Below are 25,331 nucleotides of genomic sequence, written 5' to 3' on the forward strand. Positions count from 1 at the left end.
CCTAATAAAATTATTTCACATTATTCAATCTGTGATCTGACTTGTACAGTGATATGTCATGAGTCTTCTCAGGGTGAGTTAGGGTCTCACAAGAAGTATAAAATAAATGTAGTTAAAACATGATGGAGTCTTTGTTGCTAAAACATTATAAATTGTTAAATTTTTATGTCTGAACTGGGCACAGTTAACATACAACAACATATTTCTTTAGCTTTCATGCACTTTTTCAGTTGAATTTTCCCAATGTTTCACTCATCATCAGATGAGAGAGAGCTTATCAGGAAAAATTATTGTTAATGTTAGTTAATGGTGGCTAAATTCAATGGAATTGTTTCTATTTTGTATTGCTCTTGTCGGAAATAATGAAAGTAGTATATGAACAATCCTTATGTTTCTTGCAAAATGCATCCAGTTCTAATGGTAGGTAAAATAAAGTTTTATCTCATTTATAAAACAATCTATGTAAACCTATTTTTGTGGTTTATTTGATTCTAGCCATTAGTCTGAGCTAGGAAGTAATTCTAAAATATATCTCACAAGAGCAATTTGCCATAGTATGCCAAATTAATCTATACGTGTTTCTAGGATACTAAAATGGATGTTTGTGAAAAACAAGTTTATTTATACTATTGTATTTGTGGAATTTGGGGGAAAGTTGAGCCACTGGGCTTTGCCTTGAATGGCAATGCTCACCGTCTAGAAGTAATGCCATCTCTATTAACCATACCATCAACAGTACTCCTATTTTTCAGTGTTAAACTGAAAGTTATGGATACAGAAAAGACTGTCTATCCTTTAGCTGATCCGAAGTCATGGAGTGGGATCCTCAATCATTTGGATATTCTTCTGAAAACCCACATTACTTACCCATTTGAAGCCATTCTATTCTGAATTTTCAAGGTAGGCCAACTGGCAGTAAAATTCAATGATTCCTCCACTGGATAGTGTTTAAACTGAGATTCCTAAACTTCAGTGACTAGGCAATTAGTACATATCACATTTTTCAAACATTAAATACAGATGGATGGCTACTCCCTAGCCCAAGCAGCCAAGATGGTATAAAAAGGGCTCAGTATATAAACAGCAAGTCTAGCTAGATTAGGTGTGTGATCATCCACAGCTTTTTCTCAGCATCTTGCAACCTCAAAAAGAGTACAGTCTTACAGACTGTACTTTTGTATCAGCCTGTCAGCATATTATATTTTGACTTTTGTAACATTTTTGAGGATCATTTTTCTATTGCCAGGTTTCTTCATTTACCATATAAGTTTGCTGAGGGAAATTATATATGCAAAAATGTCTCTAACACGCATACTTAAAATAAGTAGTGATGATGCTTAATGAGAGAAATCTAAAATAAAAAAGAAATTTAATTCCAAAAATAAAATGCCAATATTTGTGTTCTCCATATTATAAAGTAGTAGTTAAAATATAGTCCAAATACAATCAGTGGATCATCATTTACTCTCCAAATTCCAAAATGCATACGACTAATATTGAGTATACATCAGAAATAAATAAAATAATATCTACTTGATATAGGAAGAGTCAATCAGAATTTGTCTCTTCTACCTATCAATAGATCAATATTCAGGGTGTTCTCATATCCAATCAACTAATTATCTACTATCAAGTTTCAGATAATATGACTGAGATAAAACATAATAAAATTATGAATTGCTTATATGTTATATTATTATAAAATGTGTCCAATATTAATGTTTGAGTCAATAAAGTAAAAATGTTTATTAAATGGAATACTATGTACAGAGAAACATCTTTGCTCTTAGTGTATAGATCAAAATACCAGAAATCGCTGGTTCTTGCCAGCTTAACTACTTCCCAACTGTTCCTTACAGTAGGAGATCCCTTAACAAGAAAAGTGTTTAAATAAAAGACATGTTCTTGGTTTGCTTCACATATAATTTGGATGTTTAAGAGGAACCATATTAGCTCTACTTGTGCCAATAAAGCCAATACTAAAACCACACCAAGAAAACCAAAGCAAAATGGAAAATTATTTCCTTTTAGATGGAAACTATGTGTGATAAAACACCTCTACCTAATATTTAAAAAGTAATCTTCCTAATTGTGTTTTTTCTAAGTTTCATGTTATGCCAATTTTTATTCCAAAAACAAATTCCCACAGAGGATAGGGAAGGCAGAACTGAGCTGGAAGGGATGGCTGCAGCAAGTCAGCTGGGAAAGACACAGTTTGAAGTGGACAACCCACATGCTTAGATTTGAAAGTTGACTTCATTACTGCATTTTCAATAATATCAGCATTCAGAGTGGTCTCAAAAGTCACTAGGATAATAGGACTATTATCTCTCTCTCTCTCTCTCTCTCTCTCTCTCTCTCTCTCTCTCTCTCTCTCTCTCTCTCTCTGTGCAATATCTAATAAAAAGCTCCAAAGCATATGCAGTCCCTGATCTTACAAAGCCTGGCAGCAAATTATCTCCCAAGAACTTTCAGTGAGTGTGCAGCATTTCTTTCTCTATTCTGCCAGGCTTTTCCCCCCAAAGTGAGGGAAGATGATCAGAGTCAACCACCCAGGAGACAACTTACAGTTGTAGATGGTCTGGAATAATAATAATAATAATAATAATAATAATAATAATAATAATATAACAATACAGGCCAAAGGCTCCTCACAAAAGAACTTTCTGGGTGAGGTTGCTAGAATTTCTGAATATCCTCCATATTATCAATGGAAAAATGAAGCCCACCATAATTTTTACATGCAAATATCTGTGATTTCACTAGGCTGCCTAAAAGGGACATTTGATTTAAAACAGACTTTCTGATACTTGAGAAAATGCATAGTGAAGGTGGCAAGATAAAAGATAAGGAACATGTACAGTCTAGGAAGGTACTAAGCTGAATTTGTGCATTAAAATTATAATGGTGTAGTTATCTAGATCAGTGTGGCCTAAATTATTTCATATGATATTAGTGGGACTTCTGTGAAAAGATTACTATAGTGAAGTCACTTTAAAAACATTTCATATTTTACATCCTTCTTGTAAAATCACAGTGAATGTTAGCATATTAAGCTCCAAGAATTCCTATAATGAAAAGACTTAGATTCTTTAACTTACTGATTCCAAGAAATATTGTATCATAAAATTCATCACTTTGGTTGGGAGGAGAGACTGAATACCATCTAATATTTCAAGGTAACTACGTCACTGTGAAGTATTTAGCAAAATTAACTGAGGTATTTTATATTTAAAATAAATGTCACAATTATTGACATAATTGAACAAAGAGATAATTTTCTTTCCTTTTGATTTTACTTGCTTTAAATATTCACATCATTTGCATGACATAAATAAGACCATACAGCCCAAGTTTACAATAAAAGATATATTAATAAGGAATGGTTATGAAATCATGGTAAAAGCCTGGCTTTCAATGAGGATATCAGAGTCAATATACTCAAATCCCCCAGTCACCCAGTGATAGATATAAAATCCTCTCACTGACTTGCCTGGTAGCCACAAATGATCAAGGAATGGACCTTTTCTCTTTAACATTAAGAAACCACTTCATCCTTGGAAATATATCTAAGGAAATTACATTTTAAAAGTCTAAAATTAATGCCGGGCGTGGTGGCTCATGCCTGTAATCCCCGCGCTTGGGAGGCGAGACAGGAGGATCGTGCAGGTTGGAAGTCAGCCGCACTGGCTTAAGAGACCCTGTTACCAAAAAAAAAAAAAATGTATAAAATAGGTCTGGGTGTGTAGCCCGGAGGTAGAAGGGCTTCCAGGAACCCCAGTACCACCAAAAAAAGAAAAGTCTAAAATTAGTACTTATAAATGAAAGACCCAGGATTAACCTCATGTAATCAGTTCACAAAAAACCTTTGGCAAAACTTATAAAGCTTAATTTCATATCAAAGTTAAAAAATCTGTTTAGCCAAGTTATTGGCCTGAGAGTCTTAAATGGTTCAATTTATTTTAGGGGAATATTTATTTTCATGTAGAACGACATCAGTTTTCCCCCAAAAAATCTTAGAAAAATGAATAATCCACATAGTCACTCTCAGTACTGCTATAAGTGTTCTTGTATGGTTTGATGCTCTCTCCAACCAAGAATTAACACATTTGTTATAAAAGCAATGTTCTCCATCAATTTATTTAAAATATTACTGCAAAAGAAAGAAGATGTGCCTGCCTTCTGTATTCAAGATGTGCTCATAGTTCCTGAGTGTACAGATTCCAAAAGATGCTGCACAGTGCAGCCCTGGCCCCTTTTCACCCTGGCATTTTGCTCTATTCAAAATGATGATCACAGGTAACCTTTCCACATTGGATTCCAGAAATATTTAGAGAATTTGTGCTCTGAGAGATGTGAAAACACACCTCTGGTTACTGATCTGTCCATTTAACATTCTCCATTGTATTCTGAACACAGAAAATTACATTCCATAAAAATCTTACTCCTGAAAACCTCTCTAATTTTCTCACTAATTTATTGTTCGATTTTCAGCTAATAGAATGTGTCTGTGAACCAGGAAAACTTAAGAAGAAAGAAGGGACAGAAGGATTAGGTTCCCATGAGAACAAGAACAAGCCTGAGTTTGATTGACTGCTGCTGAAATCTGGTATTTCGCTAATTATGAATGGCATTATGGAACTGCCTCTGAGGCTGCCTATAGCATCTCTATCTACTTGTGTTAACAAAAGCTGCCAGACTAAAAATAATATTAATGATGAGAAAAATCTAAAAGCCATAAATTCTAGCTTTTTAAAAATATAAATTTGCTTTCTTATCCAATTAAGAATCACATTACACAATAGATTTGTGTCTGAAAAGTGTATGTAAATTGATGTTTTGAAAATAAAACCATATTGTAAATGCATGAGATGAACTTACTCTTTAGACAAAACCTGCAGTGAATAATTTTCAAAGTGAAAGATTCATTTTAAGGATGAAAAATTACCTTTTTATCTGCTTGAAAATATGTGCTATAATTTTTGTGACAGGTTTGCTTAAAGACATCTATATATGTCTTTCTTTTTCTCTCCCACGTAAAATTGTGCATTATTATCATTCAGTGATAACCATCATGCAGCCAAACTACATGGTAATAGGGTAGGCACATTGGCATGTATTTTTTTAGCTTTTTTTGTCAATAGATTGTTATGATTTATTAAATAATATAGTAAAATTGTATTTATAAGAAATATTGCTTTGAAACATTTTACATTATTAGGATTAAACAAATAAAATAATTTTAAACTCTAGGTTGAAATTTTGGAAATTATTCAATGGCTTTAAATTGGAAAATTTTAAATGCTCTGATGCACATAATGATTTTCTTATCAGTCAACTTTCATCTCTTTAATTATATCTCATCTAACTTTTTAAACAGGGAATTAAAAGACAACACATCTGAACTGAAATATGTTTTAAAAATTCAAGTTATTTCCGGGAGTGGTGGCACATGCATGTAATCCCTGCGCTTGGGAGGCTGAGACAGGAGGATCACACAGGTTCGAAGTCAGCCTCAGCTACTTAGTGAGGCTCTCAGCAACTTAGTGAGACCCTGTTTCCAAATAAAATAGGAAAAATAGGTCTGGGAGTATAGCCCAAAGGTAGAAAGCCTCTGGGTTCGACTCCCAGTTCCACCAAAAAAATCAATTTACTTTAGTTCATATCTAAAATACTTAGCAAGAGCAATAGAAGGTTGTATTTTTAGGAACACTTATATAACTTTTGACCAGGGCTTTAGAGGGCCTACCATCAAACCTTATGCAAAGAAGATTATGTTTTCAATAGAAATATCACTTTCCAGAATGTGGAAATACACTTACTTAAAGTGACATACTTTTTTTTTTATCTATAGTGTCATGCTCTTATAATAAAAGTTCTAGTAGCAAATCAATGAGTATGAAATGATAAGTTGCTTGATAGATTGGAAAGATTTAACTGAACCTGTTTTTTCTGTTTCATAAAGCTAATTTATGTTGCATTCAGAATCATATTACTAGACATTTCCTTGCTCAAATTTGTTACCTTCTAAAACTATTTTAGATACTCACTTAATATATCATTTAATTAAATTCCTTACAGTGTACTTTTCCTATCAAGAGAAGAAAAAATTACCCTACTGGGCCTGAAGTAAATATTCTAAAACACATACACACACCAAATACTTATAAAGAGTGTATATCTACTTTACAGCAATACTATCTTAACTCAGTGCTCAGGAGCAAGGGAAATAACACCTCAGTGGATTATTTTTCATAGTTCATTCAGTAATGTGCTTATGAAGTCTGTGTTACAACTATGTACTTATATATGCAGTGCGTTCTATAACAGCATGTCTTCTGAGATTCCATTCTTATTTTTAAAACCTATTTAAATGTTATTTTATATTCACTCCCAAAAAAAAAGCAAGTGTATTTCTCTAGGGATTCATAGTCAATCCTGATAATAATTAAAGGCAAAGTATAAACTGTGTTTTTAGAACAAGGAAAGAGAAGCATATATGTGGAAAAAGGAATGATTTTCCCAGGCAAGGGAATAGAGTATGGATTTCACAAAATGGCAGGAGCTAGTTTATGAAATTTTATTCACATGTTTTCTTATTGAGATGATTTCCCTTATTAATGTAAAGAACTTGGAATTCAGTGACAGATCCCGTTCTATCTCATTAGAAAACTGGCAAAATGCTTATTATGATATTTCAAAAATACTCACATTCACATGAGCTAACCAATAAGCAATTATGAGTCAGGAATTTATTCCAGTGGTGCTTTCACAAATGGTGATAGTGTATCCTGGGAATCAGGAGCAGAGAATATCTTCAAATCAAGTTTTTGTCATCCATTGTTCCCTCCCTTATGTTGTCCCTCTATTGCCTCTGAGGAGGTATTTCTAGTTCCAAAGACAATTGAGTTTGGGTAGATTATGAGATAGCAGATTCCATGGGCAAGGAATAAAGCCAAGATAGGAGTCTCTTAATGAATTCAGTCAGACATAAGTTCAAGTTATGGATTCGTCCTTGTTAGGTGTGAGAGTTTTGCTTCAACTCATGAACCTCAGTTTCTCATGTTGTAAATGTGGATAAATATAGTACCTACATCCCATTGGGTTGTTTCTAGTCAATTTCTAGTGCATATAAAACATTCAGTATAATATCTGACATATAATAGGTCCTAGCTTTTACTATTACTTTTAAAATCACAAAATGAAAATATGATTGTGACTGTGACAGGAGGCTCTGATAAGCTCCACAAATAACAAAATGTATCTAGTACCCAAAGTGCTCAGGGATTAAGGGCAATAGGGCAAAAGTTCAATAGCATTCATGTTTACTTATTCTTGAAAAGTCTTTCTCCAACTGGGAGCCTCTAAGACAACTCAGGGAATAGGATAAAAGGCTCCCCAGGCGGCTAAAGTTTTAAATCTATTGCAAGTAGCACTTACTAAGAAGCCTCAGTAAGAATGCCCGTACAAATTGTGGGTATAATTAATAAAATTAGTTAATGTTTATTGAAGATTTCCTATTTCCTGTGTTACAGGTACTGTGATGAGTCTTCAATCATTTAATCCTATTCTGCAGATGATATTGGTATCCCCACTTCGCATATGAGGACACTAAATAATAGAAAGTTTAAATAGCTCATCCAAGATTACATAGCTAAATGATACTGAAGCTGGGATTTGTGCCCAGGCATTCAAGCTTCAGAGCCTTCCACTTCAAATTCTACATTGTGTTCTTTGCAGTTACATATACATGAGCACATGTTTTTCCCCCCATGTTACAATATTTTCAACAAGTTAAGGAGTATAAAAATACAATCTACATAGCCAGACACAGTTGTGTGGTGCACAATTGTAAGCCGAGCATTTGGGAAGCTGAGACAGGATGATCGTGGTTCATGGACAGCCACAGCTAATTAGTGAGGCCCTTTGCAACTCAGTAAGACCCTGTTTCAAAATAAAGAATAAAGAAACAGGGCTGGGGGTGTAGCCAGGAGGTAGAATGCCCCTGGGTTCCATCCCCAGTATGACAAAATAAAAGAATACAATCTACAATCTACAATAGGTGAAGAGATATGAAGCTTTTGAGGCAGGGGCTCAAGAAATTTTAGCCCATTATGCCCAGAGAGAAAAATGTACTACTCCCTTTGGTTCTACATTCCTCACAGAGAGGGGAATGGTATTTGTTTGTTTGTTGAATATCCATGGGCATTCCTTGTGCTTGGGGAGACATCACAATTCAGTCATTACTATCACTCTTTCCTTGGCACACAGATTGATAAGAGTGAAGAGACTATCAACTAAGCTGCGAGGTGATTTCACACCAAGTCTTCAGGTGGAACAGAGCTCTCAAGGTATTCTCCCACCACTAGGAGGTGAGAGCTTCCATGGCTTCAATACTTGATATTGTCCAACAGGCTTTATATTTGATATCTTTTTTTATAAAAGAGAATGCCAACTTTCTTCAAGTAATATCACTTCTGGTCTGAAATTACTCCTTTATGAGAAAAAAGTAATTTTATATCTGTGGTATTAGAAACACATATTAATATTTTGTTGAGAGTATTTCAGAAAACAGATGAGAGAAGCTTCCAACCAAACAAAAAATATACTTTTATGGAACTACAGATATAGCCACAACTTATTACAAAGTCAGATCTTCTATGGTGCGCTTGCCTTGAGAGAAAAATTCACAAAGAAATCCCTGAAAATATCAGGGCCTCAATCTCTCTTTTTCATGAAAAGGCAAGATGCTCTATACTGCTTGTTTCATTTCTCTAGCTTTGGGAGCATAAGTATTATTTTTTTTGCTTTATATCTCTAGGCAAATCAGTGATTTCTTGTCCTTTTGATCAGAAAGGCTGTCATGCTTCTGCTTTGTGCTCCCCAACTGTCCACAGCTATCTGTGGTTTGAAAGTAGCTGCCATTTGGATTTGAGGCTACTGGAGTTTGTCTGGGATAGATCCCCAGTACTGTCTTCTCTGAGTGCCTTTATATCTTTGCTGTTTATCTTGGCTTCCTGCCACTGTGAATACTGAATATCACAGTTCTTTCTGAATAGCATAAATTGAGCTGAAGTTGATTTAAATTTCATGTAGAAAACAGCTTTGCTTAAAACCACAGCCATTTGTTAAATTTAAAAATTCATCAGAATGTAATCTTTTTGTCTCCCCTCTCTCTAAGACTTACAAACTCTTTCTAATAGACGGACAGGCAGATTATTTCAATTAAGAAGCTGTCGCTGACAATTGCAAGCAACCTTCCTTCAAAGTTCTTAACAGTGGTGTAGTTTTAAATTTCTTAGTACCTCTTTCAGTATCTAATTTTTAAGGTGCAGTTACCATAGTAGCAACCTGGAATTTTAATCCAGTAGTAAAGAACAAGACAGGTCACCAGTTTTAGGTCCTCTTTAACTTCAGGAAAAAAAATCATTGCAAGAATGCAGGAAGATAAAGGGGGCTTTAACCCCAAATTCCATTATGTAAGACAGCAAGATCGTAAAAAAATGTGATTTTTCTAAAGATTTTAATTTTTTTTTCCAGAAAGAATGACCCTTTTAATGTCTAGATAGTCCAGAAAGTTTCTCGATGTTACCCATATTAGGTACTTTTTAAAAGAGGTTGTGAGGTTTTATGACCCAGATTTTCTCCTAAAATATTATAGTCTTAAGATTTATATTTAGGTCTTTTATCTATTTTGAGTTAATATTTGTATATGGGATTAGGTAAGGGTCCAACTTTATTCTTTCCCATGTAATTGTTATGTTTCAACAATATTTAGTTAAAATATTATTATTTTCACCACCAAATGTTCATGGAAACCTTGTCCAAAATAACTTGACAATATAGGGAAGAATTTAGCTCTAGGCTTGTATTTAACTCCAATGGTTTATATATCTGCCTTTAGAACAGTACTACACTGTTTCAATTATTGTAGCTTTATATGGTTTGAAATCAGAAAATATATATCTTCTAGCTTTGTTCTTTTTCAAGATTGTTTTGGGTATCTAGAATCCATATTCCATATTAGGATAGATTTTTTTCTGAAAAATAAATATATAAATATATGATAGTTTCACCTAAAAAATAGAAAAAAAATTTCTCTGGTAAGAAAGAAAGCAAAAAGAAATATTGAAATGTTATCTTTAAGTCATCAAAAGCTTGGTATCAGACAAATGAAACTGTTATGTGAGATTATCATGTTTAATTTTTGATAAATTGCTATAATAATAGATGTCAACCACTAAGCCAAGCATGGGAAGGAGGGATGGGGAGAGAATGGGGTGGGCATCTGGTGGGGGCTGACTGGGTGATGTGTGCATGTATGTCTACAAATTTTGTATCCCACTATGATGTATGAATACAGTGCACCAATAAAATAAAATTATATATATATATATATAAAGAGGTTCTCTTGAAAATTGTAGAAATACTCTATGCAATTACAACACTGAGATATCTACCTGGGATTTGTTTTTAAAAGAACAACTTTTTTCAGAAACAAGTAAATCCAGAAAAGAGGCACTGTAACTGTCAATCATGTTTTATTTTTTTTTTAGTTTATTTATTATTTTTTTTTGGTGGTACTGGGGTTCCTGGAAGCCCTTCTACCTCCGGGCTACACTCCCAGACCTATTTTTATATTTTAATTTTTGGAAACAGGGTCTCCTAAGCCAGCGCGCGCGGCTGGCTTCGAACCTGCGCGATCCTCCTGTCTCTGCCTCCCAAGCGCGGGGATTACAATCATGCGCCACCACGCCCGGCGGTCAATCATGTTTTAAATCATTGCCTTCCACTCCTTCCTAGGACATCTTTTTCTCTAATATCACTCTCTTAGGTACCCTGGAAGAAGGCAGCATACTAAAGAGCTGTACTGGCATATACTGGATGTCAAAATCCCACAGGATACAAAAAATTGCTCATTTTGTTTTCAAAAGGCCTATTCCAACCTCACACTACTCCACCACCCTCCATCTCCCTGGCCCAAGGTTGGCAGTATATTTTGAGATGTCAATCAGATAGCTTTGAGACATTTTAGTTTTTTAATCCTCATTGTTGAAGTAGAGGGATGAGCCACAAAGAAAGACATTTGTCAGATATTTCAACTGATTTTACAGCTGTAATTGTGCATGCATCTGTGGTACTCTACCAACACTGCTCTCCACTCATCAGTAAAATGGAAGGGCTTTTAGCAACTCTGAAGTGTCAAGAGCAGGCCATTTAAACATAACATTCCCAATAACATAATTATGGCAGAGGATCTGGCTGTTCGTGAGATACTTGGTAGTATAGAAAAGCAAAATGAATAGTTTAGAAGCAGGGGGTATATATTTTTTAAATTTATTTTTATTGGTGCATTGTAATCATATATCACATTGGAATACAAGACTTGAGAGGATATACAAGCACACATCATCCAATTAGCCCTTATCTAGCACCCATCCCATTCCCTCCCCCTCCCTCGATCCCATGCTTGTTTGGTGATTAACTTTGATACATGTATTTATGTACCTCCTGCATTTTAAAGAGGCTCCATCCTCCCCTATTCCATACCCTCTGATTGGTCACCTTAATTGCTTCACTATAGGGCCCTTTCTATAGCTCGACCTCTTCCTGTTGCCTCTTTCCTCCTAGTTATTTCTGATTAAGGGAAGCATCTGTTTTTTTTTTCCCTGTGATATTTCTCTGCATGCCGCGTTCCAAGTACTGATCCCACTCTTGACAGCCCCGGTAGTGGCCTGGCTATCCGGTGGACTGATCCAGACCTCGCTGGCTCAAGCCTTGCCTCATGGGAGGCCCTGATTCTGGTCTTGCTGGCCCCAACACTGGCCTAAACCTTCAGCTGCCTCCGATCCCGGCCTCGGTGGCCCCAGCAAGGGCCTAGCCTCAAGGCAGGCTCCGATCCCAGCCTTGGAGGCCCCAGTACCGGCCTTGCCTCACAGCAGGCTCTGATGCTGGCCATTGGCCCAGCACTTGTCTAACCCCTTGGCAGGCTCTTATCCTGGCCTCAGAGGCCCCAGCAACGGCCTTGCCTCACAGCAGGCTCCGATGCCAGTCATTGACCCGGCACCGGCCTAACACCTCAGCAGGCTCCGATCCTGGCCTCGGAGGCCTCAGTAGTGGCCTTGCCTCACGGGAGGCTCCGATGCTGGCTGCTGGCCCCGGCACCAGCCTAACCCCTCAGCAGGCTCTGATCCTGGCCTCGGAGGCTCCAGCACTGGCCTTGCCTCAAGGCAGGCTCCGATCCCAGCCTTGTTGGCCCCGGCACTGGCTTCACCCCTCAGCAGGCTTCAATCCGAGCACCCTCTTCACCCAGCCATTTGTCCCACGTTCTCAAGGGTGTGTGGTGGTAGCATTCTGCCACTGGGATTATTAATTCAAATGTTCCATGTGTAATGCATCAGATCTCTGCCTCTCCTGAGTACTGGTCACTGCCATTGCCACTGCCTCTACTATTTCAAATCTTTCCCAAGCTCTTTTTCCACTCTGAATGCTTTCCAGTGTTCCTAAGCATGCACAACGGTAGCATTCAGCATTTGGTGTAATTTCTACAAAAAAATAAGGTTGTTAGGATCCAAATTCTGCTTCTCCTGAATATAAGTTTCCACCGCTATTGCAGAGACCACTTTCAACACTGCCTTTCTCCTTGATCTCCGCTAACCTTTCTCCTTACAGGTGATGTCCAAGATTTTTAACAATGTAGAGAAGAAGCAGTCCTCCTTCATGGGGAATTTTTCTAAAAGTTCCAGTTCATTTGGATAAGTTTTGTCTGCATCTCCAATATCCTGGCATCTGCCTCGGCCTTCTTGACCACTCTCCGATATTTTTCTTTTTTCTTTTCCTTTTTTTTTTTAATAAGAGAAGACAGTATGTGTGGTTTGAGGAGATAGTGGAATCGGGCACTCAGTAGCACTGTGACCCGGCCCAGTTTCCCCATAGATCTAGCATGTTCCGCACTACTCTATCTGGAGCCCAGAGTCCTGCGACCTGGGCCCTGGCTCTTCTCGGGGTCTGGGGTGCCCCGCCCAGCCCCTGCCCGGGACCCAGAGTGTGACGAACGGGCCGGTTACGCCAGGGGTCTGGCATGCTCCTGTCCCGCCCCAGAGTCCTGCGACCCAGGCCCCGGCTGTTCTGGGGTCCAGCATGCCCCACCTGACCCCTGCCCAGGACCCAGGGTCTGAAGACCTGGCCTGGTTTCTCCAGGGGTCTGGTGTGCTCCACATGGGCCGGCCCGGGACCCAGAGTCCTGCGACCTGGGCCCCGGCTGTTCCATGGTCCAGCATGCCCCACCCAAACCCTGCCCGGGACCCAGGGTCTGACGACTGGGCCCGGTTTCTCCAGGGGTCTGGCGTGCTTCACACGGGCTGGCCCGGGGCCTAGAGTCTTGCCATATTTTTTGTTACCTACTCCAGTCTCCATTGTGTTTTATTTGTTTGTTTTTAATTTATAGAAATGATACATGGGGCTTGTCTACACTGTTGCTAGGTATTCTTTATCTGGGCCTGAGAGGCGTGTCAGACCCCTGATTGGTGAGTTCTGCTCCTGTGGCCATTTGGGCATTTGGGGGATCTGGAAAAAAGACAGTGTTCCAATGGTAATTCAGAATCCTGGACTGGAGTTCTGATATTCAGTAGGTGGGAGACATTGGGCAAAAATTTCCCCTCCCTATGCCTGATTTCATTTTACCTGGTTCTCTAACAGGATTGTTCTGATGCTTACATGAGGCTAATGTAATGTGTGAAATTGTATCAAAATTATCAATCAATATGAACATGAAAAGTATCTCTGATCATAGCACTTTATGACTTAATAACTAAAGACAAATATGCAAACATGCAGGTGAATCTCATTAGATCAGAAAACATTCAAAAGAACTAATGTTTTTGGAGACAAAGTGTGTGTGTGTGTGTGTGTGTGTGTGTGTGTGTGTGTGTGTGATATCACATCATTACATTCAATTACATAGCTAAAATTATTTTAACTTTAGTCCCTTGCTTATTAACTTTGGTGTATTCCATCAGTATCATTTGCTCCACTTTATGTTATTGTGTGAATTGCCAAGGAGTTCTCAGAAATGTGCCACTGTGGTTGATAACAGATGGGAATATTTTTACAAATCATTCCACCATGAGGCTATAAAGCCACTTTGCAATTATCAGACAAGTTGGTTAGCATGAAAGGTGATACATGAATCTCTCATAAAAACAGATCTTATATCAGTTTTCTTCTTTTCATTTTAATGTGGTAAAATAGATATTTCTGGAGAGAGATGTTGTTCTTATCATATACCACCAAAATCAATCTTTTATAGTTTTTTTGTAATGGTTAAATATCTTGCAGGCATGGATCCTTCACTCTCACTATATAGAACATCTTATAGATGACACAATTTGGCTGCAGGTTCTGATATGGAGATGGATCTCCATATAGAATATCCGAACTGGCACATGTAGGATACATGTAAACCTGAACTCAAAAAATAATATTTAGATCTCTGATCTAAACCAAAATGGAAGATACTATTTGAGCCTGTATTATAATTAGTCCATTTTGATCTAATACCTGAGCAAGATTACAGCCGACTTCAAATCAACACAGACATCTCCAAAGTGCCGATGGCGTGGCTTTAAGTGTAACAAAAGCATGCCCAGTGGTGTTAATCCTGGCTCAACTCTTTGCTACTGTGGCAGTTTGGGCAATTTAAACAATGACTCTGAGCTTTGGTTTGTGCTTCTGTAATGATAATGATCTGCCTAGACTTGTTTTGTAGAGAAAATATATGGGAAGTGCCTGGATCATATTAAGTACTCAATAAGTACAAGTGAGCTGAGTTACTGGTGCTTTCAATTCAAGTCTGATCGTCACCAAACTATGAGCTCCTTGGAGAAGGATGTAGGCTTAACCAATGTTATTAGTGTCTGACCATAGGACTTACCTACAGTATGAGCTGAATTCACATTTTGAAAGAAATGAAAGCTTAAATTAATGAGTGTATGTATAAATGTAGCTACAGATGCAAATCAAATTGAAGAGATATTCAACTTTTCTCTGAAAGAAAGGTATTTTCCCAGTTAGGGAGGTATCTCAAATTCCACCTGGAATATATGATGTATATATACATCTACCATAGATGTGGACCCATGATAAGCACAACATAAATAAAAATCTGATCTTTTAACTATGCTGGCTGAGCAAAATCATTTATGATTTTAATTTTTGCAAGGGAAGTGGAAATCTACAGCTCTCTTTGTGAAGTAGCCCCAGTTTTCAGTCTTGGCACCCATCAAGACACAGCAGCTTCAACGCTCTTGATGTGAACATTCCAAATGCCAATATTGCTTGTTTTCACATTAGTCAATATACAATCCTCAACATAAAATCCTCTTGATGTCTGATTACTCTTCTTAAGGACCTCATGCTGATTCATTTCAAACTGTGAATTACCTTTAATTCACAGCTTGAACAGGCTGCCAAATTTTGTTTTCTCTGCTCCCAGGTGGCTGTCCCTGATGCAGTGGAGAACTTCCAAAAATATATTAAGTCCTTAGGAAAAGTTGGCAAGCTCTGAGACATGTGGCATACAAGATAGGTTAAAAGCAAAAGCTGGCATACTTCTCAGGTAAAAAACAGAATGGCTGCAGCTAGTAAAAGTCACCAAGGTTGCCAGTATATTGGAAAACTTAGTTTGGCTTTCCTAAGCCTCACACTGATTATCAATATTTATAAATTTCACGTATCAAATAGTGTATTTTGATGAGGAATTAATCTGATTATAAAAACAAAAATGATTTTTTTCTGATGTATTACCCAGTCTACTGAAATTGCATTTAAGTAGCAGAGCAAACATCTACTTAGGGAAGAATATATCAAATTGCTAGAAAGTGGGTTACTGCTCTGCAACAGTCCACAGAAGCTCTTAAATCTCAAATCAAATTCTCAAAGGAAATGTTTTCAAGGATGGAAATTTGGCCATAAGGATGGTCAGGTTGTGATGAATGTGAATGCCTTTTTGGTAAAACAAAGTCTAATTCATATAAAAATAATGTAATGCTTGTATTGGTTATAGCAATCATGAAAACATTCTCATAATCTTTTCTATGGCAATAAACTATTCAAAACACTTTGATAAAAGCTTAGAAAGAATGTTATTTTAGTGATATAAAGCAATTTTGATTCAGTTTTGTTATCTTCCAAAGCAGATATATAATTTCTTGTGGGATTAATTTTCTACTATTCAGCTCTACAAATGTACTTAAAGGTCCTAAATAGGTATAAAAGACCAAATTTGGTATATAAAATACCAGAATCCATTAGGCCCCATGTAGATGAGCAGCCCAGTAGGAAGAATAGCAACTCTGATTACACAGGGCTCTCAGCCTCCACTTGAACTTCCCTGCCAAAGAACTATATTACTTAGATGGCTCTTCTGTATGTATGTTTGCAGCCAACACATCCACTCAAAGTATATGTGGTTAATTTTTCTTCCATTTGGACTGCGCACACTTTATGGGGACGACTTCTATTTTCTGTTTGTTTTTCTTATCTGTACAATAGGAATAATGTGGAACGCCTTCAGCATGGCTAGTAAGCTTAATAGGGTGATGCAAATACAAAAACCTGGCATGGGACCCAGAATATGTAGTCAACAGAATAATGGTTATTATTTGGGACCTTCTGTCATTCCTGCTATAGTATACTTTTTATCTCTCCCTATCTAGATATACATTCAAACATCTGTTATGTGACATATGTATCAACCACCCACTTGTAAAATGAAACTGACCACAAACAGTATGGGACTTTTTATCAACTCTCGGGATCTGATTGAGATGTTTCCAAACATGAAGCTAATACTCTAAGTAGAGAAAACTAGATTTATGTCAAAAAACCCACAACATTTTGATTACATTTGCCTTTATAATGGAGCTTTTATGGAAACTATCAAGGAATTCTTGATAATATGGCTTAAAACACAGGAGCTTCTTGGTTAAAAAGGGGATCTGGAACATTTCCAATTTGATAGAGTCTTAATGCTAACAACAAAGTTTAACAAAGAAAGCTAATATCTGAAGATGCCATATTTGCAATAGTACTCACAAAAATAACCAAAGTCAAAGTCTAACTGGGTGGACACCCAGGAGTTCATGGAAGCTATCTGAAAATTTTTCTAAGGGCAATTGAATACATCTTATATGTACCCATTTATGATGGCTAACAAAAGGCCCAAAGTCATCCATGTTTAAGGATACTGTACTGGAAAGTAATTGATAAGAGAGTATAATCCATTATACTAAATAAGCCAATCCAACTCACAAGGAAAATATACAAGGTTGTTGCTTTTAGTTTTCTCCTTCATTATTCCCTAACAGCTTTATTAGGAAAGTACAAAGTAACACAATGTCTGGTGTTTAAATTGAAAACTTGAATCTTTTATTTGAAATAAGTGTATTTTTAAAGAGATAATGGATATGATACCACTGTACAAATATATGACTCTACAACCCTGAGGAAATATAATTTGAGCTTCTTAAAATCATGCCTCTCCCCCCTTTATTTGGACACAGACCAGTTTGGGATGAGGCTAAAAAACCCATTGGATTTAGAAGAACTGGGAATAGCCTTTTCAAAGACTATAACATAACTCAGACTCACAGAGAATGTAGGTAAATGGTAGGGGAGACCAACTGCTTTAGAAATTACAAAGGAGTAAAGTTACATGTACTCTTAATGTTGTTAGACTTAAGTACTAAAGAGTTTACTTAAATTTGAATTCTGATGCTTGGTGTAGTGGTGCATGCTTGTAATCCCCACTCTTGGGAGGCGGAGACAGGAGGATCACAGAAGACCCTGTTTCCAAATTTTAAAAAAAAGTATAAAATAGGTCTGGGAGTGTAGCCCGGAAGTAGAAGGGTTTCCAGGAACCCTAGTACCACCTAAATAAATAAATAAATACATATTTGAATTCTGACAAATATTTGTATTCAAACCCATATGTGTATATACATTTACTCATTAATTTGTTTAATTCCCCTTAAGGGACTCAATATACTTTAAAATAAAGATAGATTCCCCTATAACTTTAATTCAAATCTTCTGTATTCTAAGTCAGTATTTTCCTCCAAAACCATAACTGCCATGGAGCAGATAGTCACACACAGGTATCCAAACTCTCTTAGTCCAATGTTCTTGTCTTATGAGCATTCACAGCTGGAGCAGCCTAGGATATCACTCCACTGTTGAATACTTCATGAAACACTGTATGTCAACTAAGTACACTGAGTGAGCAAGGAAATACCTAGTTCTCCAAAAGGCCAGTTAGGTGCTGGGGTCAGGCCCAGAGAGAAAAAAACAACTTTTGAGAATAAAGAGGGGGCCTGGGTAGTTACAAGCCAGCACTCAGGCACACTGGAGCCCATGTTTTCAGACCTGATGCCCATGCACACAGTCCTTATAAACAAACCATACTCGCATGGAAGATCTGTGTTTCATCAACTAGGGAAAACAAGCACAAATGAGGAAAATAAATAGAGTGACCCAGGAATTAAGGGATTCTGTTTTACAATACTTTAATCTATTTCCACTGAAATAAGGGGCAGGGAATGTGCCCAGCACATTTGCTGACCTATGGTGGGCATCTTTTCTATGGCCAAACTGACTTCAGGACTGCTTCCCAATAAGCTCCAACCACTAAAAGTCTGTCTATACTCAGAATGCTCTTAATTGCCTGGAAGATTTTTTCTTTCTACCAAATGAAAAATCCTAGGGGTTGGCTTAAAAGCACACTGTGGTAAAACATGGGAGAAGAAGAATGGCTGAACTAATAATGATCTGGACTTTAAACATTAAACCAAATTTATAACAACTCTAATTGGTCCTACGTTAAACTCATACCCTACCACAGGAAGGGAATTTATTCCAGCTAATATCTGATGGACAGTGCTTAGATTTTATATTGAGTAGTTAAAAGGGAGTAGCTCATTCATAAAATGTATTTGGTGTCTTCTATTTTACCAGCAATTCCTATAGCGTATTTTAGTCTTACTGGCTTCACTATATACTGCCATCCCCTTTTCTGAAATGAAGCCTCTAACTATAAACCACCATTGATGAGTTTATTTCTGTTAGGTAGAAACTACTGAAATATTGCATTATATGGTAAATATACAAACATCTTATTTTATAGTGAGAACCTAATATTCATGCTTTAGGAGTGAAATAACTATACACAAGAAATTATACTTTTATAGATTTCATGTTGTAAAAGAGAGAGAGGGAGGGAGAGAGAGAGAGAGAGAGAGAGAGAGAGAGAGAGAGGATGTTAGTTACTGAAAAATTTTAATGGGGGTAAGGTGAGCTAGGAGTGAAGGAAAAGAGGTTAAAGATTATCATTTCCAGTGATAACAAAGGGGAGGGTAATTCATTTATGTGAATAATGGAAAATCTGAAGTAAACACTATAAAGATGACTTTCATTTACACATTTTCATATTATTTAGTCCTTAAATTTGGATTGTAATTTTAGTATTTCCCCCTCTTGTACTTTTCAATTTGTAAAATCCATTATCCTTTGTTGTTGAAATTGACCTTTGAATTGGGAAGCAAAGATCAGTTCAAACAACCCAAGAATAAACACAACTATGGGATAAGGGATTTGAGACTTTGTTATTGTATTGCAGAAGAATATGTAGTAGAGATGCCATTGAATTTCTCAGAGACTCAGTGTATTTGAGAGTCATTCCCAGTTGTCTTATGCAATTATTCATGATCTTCCAAAAGGTGAGCAATTTGCTTCAAGTGTGCCATTAGGCCACTTGAATGTCATAAATAATTTCATTTTGAAAATTTTCAAGTATGTACTATTTTTTACATAGATTTGACTTCTATTTTCTATTATTAGGAATAAAAAATTGTGAGAGTAATACTCCCTTGATACACTCTTGGACAAATGGATATTAAAAAATCTACAGCAGTTAATCTGAGAAAATTGGTTTCTACAAACTCCTCCAATTAACATTAATAAAAAATGATGTCAGTACTAAGTGTTAATTTCAGGGCCCTGGCTCTTCAACTTCAACCTAGTACCATGTAGTCTCTTATTCTATCTCTTCTCGTGGTCTCTGCTTGTCTTTAATATACAGATGCCAGATAATCCACAAATAGTAGAGTCTTGGGAAGACTGGCCATAGCAAATCAAATAACATTGCATGTCCAATCATGGCTGTTTAGATATGTCCCTTGTCTATCTCAGTCAGCACTAGTTGACTATTGTGTATAACAACTAGTGACAGACATCTAGAGTTTTTTTTTTTTTCACTGAAAATCATTGTGGATTTTATATCTAAGTATTGACCCATTCAGTGTCTACATCATTACAGAGCCTAATGATGACTGCTTTTATTACTGTTACTTAATATCATGTGTGCTATAGTCTGAATGTTTGTATGTTCCCAGAATTTGTATACTTAACTTCTTTTTTTTTAGGTACTGGTGATGGAACCCAGGGGATTCTACCTCCAAGCCACATGCCCAGGCCTACTTTTTATTCTTTATTTTGAAACAGGGTCTCACTGAGTTACAAAAAGTCTCACTAACTAGCCGGGGCTGTCTGCGAACCTGGATCCTCCTGTCTTGGCCTCCCAAATGCTGGGATTATAAGCGTGCACTACTACACCTGGCTATACTTAACTTCTTATCCCCAAGGGGTTGATATTAACAGGTAGAGCCTTTGGACAGTGATCAGATCATGAGATGAGTCCCTTATGAATGGGATCTGTGCCTTTACAATGAAAGAACCTCTTTTCCCCTATCCCATGAGAGATTTGAGAAGATGGCTGTCTATAAAGAAATTGACCCTCACCAGATGCTATTTTGGCTCTTGACTTGACCTCTGATGTTCCAGCTTTTAACTGTGAGAAATACATTTCTGTTGTTTTTAAGATACCCAGCTCATGGCAATTTCATATTGCAGTCCAAGTAGAACTAAGACAATTGGAAATCTGATTTCACTCCCTAACCAAAATACATATTACAAAATACACAATACACAGTCTCATGGAGCAAGAAATAACAAGAGAAATCATGCTCAGAGGTCAGCTTAGAGGTACCATTTCCTTGCCAAATTCCCCTAAATAAGCCTAGTTTGGAAACCCGAGTATTCACAACTTGTAAGATACTAACTTTGTAGAAGCTCTGCTGGTTGGGTCACTCCACTCTGAAAAACAAAAGACACATATAATTATTGTTCATGTTGCTACTATCAAATGATTAAATTAAATTAGTCTCCCAGTGTGGAGCCCTTATCAGTTGCACATTCTTCTATCCTCCTGCCATGGATAACAGATGAAAAAGAAGGAACTAGTTGAATATATTAAATATAACTTTTTTTCACTGTAATTCTTTAATGTTTTAATTATATTAAGTAGGAAAGAGAAAATCAATGGAGATGACATGGATGCTTAGACTAAGAAGGAATTTTCAGAAACACTTACTTTGTAATGTGAATCCTGGAGTCAGGTGTTGGGATTCCTACAAGAAAGAACACATACAATAAAATTATTAGTTAAATGATACAAAGGGAACAACAGGTATATCTAATGTTGCTGAAGATAGAACTTGACTGATGTTTGTAAGTAGTAAGCCTTTGTTATCAGTTATAATAATTAGACTTTTGTCTATACCTCTATTTGAAGAAAAAGTATTTGCTAGCCAAAACTGCTACAGGATGATCAAACTGTCATTTTATCAGAATTAAAAGAGTGATGGTCTATTTGGAAATGTGTATAATGTAGGAATAGATGACCCCTATTTGTGAAATTCACATGTCTAATTTCTTACTCAGCTAGGCAATAATATCTCTAAGAAAGTAACGTGGACTTGTTTATACCAATTAATCATAGCTTTTGCAAAATTGTAAGCAATATTGTAATTGATATGCTGTTTCTCCTTTTGTAGAAACCACTCCAACTTTCCACCTTAATTATGACTCATACACAATCGATGTACCTCATTTTGTGTAAGAAGAATAATCTTCAGATTTAATTACAAGTCTGTTCAAGTGTAGGAACCAATTTATAATATGTTAGTGGGGTACATAATTTGAAAGGATTTAAATGTGCTTTGAAAGTCACCCCGCACACAGTTCAATCACTATTTTGAGAAATTCATATTTGGACAAATGGTACTTGCTAGGAGTGTAACACACATAAAAGGATCCTGACAAAAATGGCAGGTAGAAGCTTCAAAGTGTCATTCAGGTCATGCACAACACTACGTGGATGAAAGAAAGAATCAAAATGGATAGCAAAGCAAGGTTCTAGAGACAATTCAAGTAAAAATAAGAATTAGTTATTGATTATTGCTGCTAGTAATATATTTGTTAAGTTTAATCTTGTCTCTCTGTAGAAATAAAACAGGATCACAACATAATTTATCTTTAAAGAAAGTAAGCAAGGCCAGGTGTTGTGGCGCATGCTTGTAATCACAGCATTTGGCAGGATGAGACAGGAAGGATTGTGGTTTGTGGACAACCTCACCTACTACTTAGTGAGGCCTTTTGAAACTCATTGAGACACTGTTTAAAAATAAAGAATAAAAAATAGGGCTAGGGTTCTTGCTCAGAGGTAGAATGCCCCTAGGTTCCATCATTGGTACTGAAAAAATGTAAGTGAGAAGTATATATCCATGCTTTAATCAAAAGTGATTCTTGCGATGTCCTAAGCTTGGCTTGGTGCCCAAGAGATTTGTCCTCTGGGATGATCACCACTCCAAAAGACTATCAACTCAACAAGAGATGGGAATAGACCTCTTAGCTAAAGAGACATCATGAATCCAATGGGTTTTGTTGCTCAAATTTTCCTGGACCCTCACTGATAAAGGACTGTCTTATTATTTATTTATTTATTTATTGTGGGTCTGGGGATGGAACCCAGAGGCATTTGACCTCCGAGCCACATCCCCAGCCCTATTTTTTTCATTCTTTATTTTTAAACAGGGTCTCACTAAGTTGCAGAGGGCCTCAATAAGTAGCTGAGGCTGTCCGGGAACCACGATTATCCTGTTTCAGCCTCCTGAATGCTGGGATTACAAGCATGTGCCACCACACCCAGCTTAAAGAACTGTCTTTTAACAAAGAAATCTAAACTTGGAAATCATTAGATATCTATCCCTTAGCAATTAACAAATGGCAAAAAAGAGGAAATACTTCTAGAGGCCCAGCCTTTTGAAAGAAATATTGAAATGTGAAAAACAACAGCACAGTAGTCCATGGAAAATGCCACAGCAGAGTCAGAACATAAAAAGCCCAAGAATCTGCACTCATTCTTACCTGTCTTAGTAGCTTCCAAGGGTACAATCACAGCATAGTATAATATGACAGCATAATACAATAACTGATGCTTATACTAATAACAAAGTTATTAAGAATTTAGAATGACAAGAAAATTTAATATAATCTTTCAAAGGATTCAGGAAAATATTAGTTATATTTTTAAATAATTTCTATTACATGGTTGCTATAGAAAGATGAGATTAAGATATCCAGGAGTTTCAATTATTCTGAACACCTAATTTTTAAGATTGCAAAATAAATGAGTTGTTAATCATTTGTATTTAGTTAACTGTAAACAAGTATTTATATCGGTTGTTTTTCTAAGGGGTTTCATTATAAAGATTCAGGACTGTCTGGACTTATAAATCTTTAGGAAATCAAATGACAAGTTCCAAGGCAATTACACAACATATCTAATAAGAGAGTCAAACACACATTTTGTAGTAAGCTTGTAATTCTGATTTTTAAAATCTTAAGTGTTTTGTATTTTATACTTAAACAATTGGTTGTTTCAGGGCATCAAGAGAATGATGCATGCTCCTACAATCTGACTACTTTGGAGGCTGAGTTAGGAGGACCAAAAGTTCAAGGCAAGCTTCAGCAACTTACCAAGACCCTGTTTCAAAATAAAAAAACTAAAAAGGTTGGGAGTGTATCTTGGAGATAGAATACCCCTGGGTTCAATCTTCAGTATCAAAAGGGAGGAGAGAAAGAGAGAATGATGAATGAAGCAAATAAGATTATGTTATTCACTTTTTCTAATTGATTGATGCTATGTATTATTCTTGACATAATTTTAATGTTAAACTGAACAAAATTTTAAGCAGAAATCGAAACAAAAGAAACACATTTGTAAATTACCAAAGTCATTTTACATACATACTCAACCCCAACTGGAAAGGGCTAGACATGGAAGAATTCTGCATTTTTCACATAGTAATCATTAATGCATGTCATACAAATTTAAAAAAAAAAACTTGAATTTTATTGAGCATTTCTTTCAGAGACATATGTTAGAGTATAATGTTGCCAAATTGTTTTCACATATTCATGTCAGGCTTTTTAAAATAATAACTTTGATGATAATCTGACACTCAAAGGCTCCTATAAGATCTATATTCTATACTAGAGTTCAGCTAACTTTTTCTGCTAAAGACAAGTTAGTAAATATTTTAGGGCCTGGAGACATAAAGTCTTTGTTGTAATTACTCAACTCTGTCATTATAGTGTGAATGAGTGTGGCTGGATTCTAAGAAAGCTTGGTTTATAGATAATGAAATATGAGTTTTGAATTTGTATTCATATTATTCACAAATATACATAAATGTGTGTGTTCTAAAATATAGTCATAACGCCGGGCGTGGTGGCGCACGCTTGTAATCCCCGCGCTTGGGAGGCAGAAACAGGAGGATCACGCAGGTTTGAAGCTAGCCCTGCGCGCTGGCTTAGGAGACCCTGTTTCCAAATAAAAATGCAAAAATAGGTCTGGGAGTGTAGCCCGGAGGTAGAAGGGCTTTCAGGAACCCCAGTATCACCAAAAAAAATAAAAAATAAAATATAGTCATAATTATATATACTTTATATTATATAATTATGTATATTTATATGTATATATACATATTATTTTAAAATTTTAACCATTTAAAAACATGGGGTGTGGGTAAAAATGCTTGTTCTAGAGTATGTTTACCTTTACTAAAGTTCCTCTGAAATATTGTTTTACTTATTTTTGATAAGCATTTACTTATCTATCCCCTTTTTTATATAATTTCATTCTCTACAAGTAAACATGGCATTTTGAACTTGGGATAGGTAAGAAAAAACATTTGAGAAGTTTTCTACTATATTTTCTTTTTTTATGGGTCTGAGGATGGAACCCAGGGACATTTGACCACTGAGCTACACCCCTGCCCTATTTTGTATTTTTATTTTGAAACAGGGTCTCACTAAGTTACAGAGGGCCTCACTAAGTAGCTGAGGCTGTCCGTAAGCCATTATACTCCTGTCTC

The 25,331-nt window shown here is 36.4% G+C and overlaps 1 protein-coding gene across 4 annotated transcripts in view; it reads right to left on the bottom strand.

Annotated features, from left to right (window-relative positions):
• The window catches only part of AFF2 (ALF transcription elongation factor 2), a gene marked incomplete at both ends in the record, with an annotated part of 650,103 nt that overhangs the window by 183,400 nt on the left and 441,372 nt on the right, over positions 1–25,331 (bottom strand). For 2 of the 4 annotated variants that reach the window (XM_080718539.1, XM_080718537.1), the window contains 2 exons: positions 21,174–21,207; positions 21,485–21,521. In XM_080718539.1, the coding sequence (XP_080574665.1) occupies positions 21,174–21,207; positions 21,485–21,521 (71 nt within the window). Of the gene's footprint in view, positions 1–21,155; positions 21,208–21,484; positions 21,522–25,331 lie in introns of all 4 variants that reach the window. The other 2 variants (XM_080718538.1, XM_080718536.1) reach the window with 1 other exon arrangement.

Source organism: Muscardinus avellanarius (genome assembly GCF_963383645.1).
Source record: "Muscardinus avellanarius genome assembly, chromosome: X".
Taxonomy (NCBI): Eukaryota; Metazoa; Chordata; class Mammalia; order Rodentia; family Gliridae; genus Muscardinus; species Muscardinus avellanarius.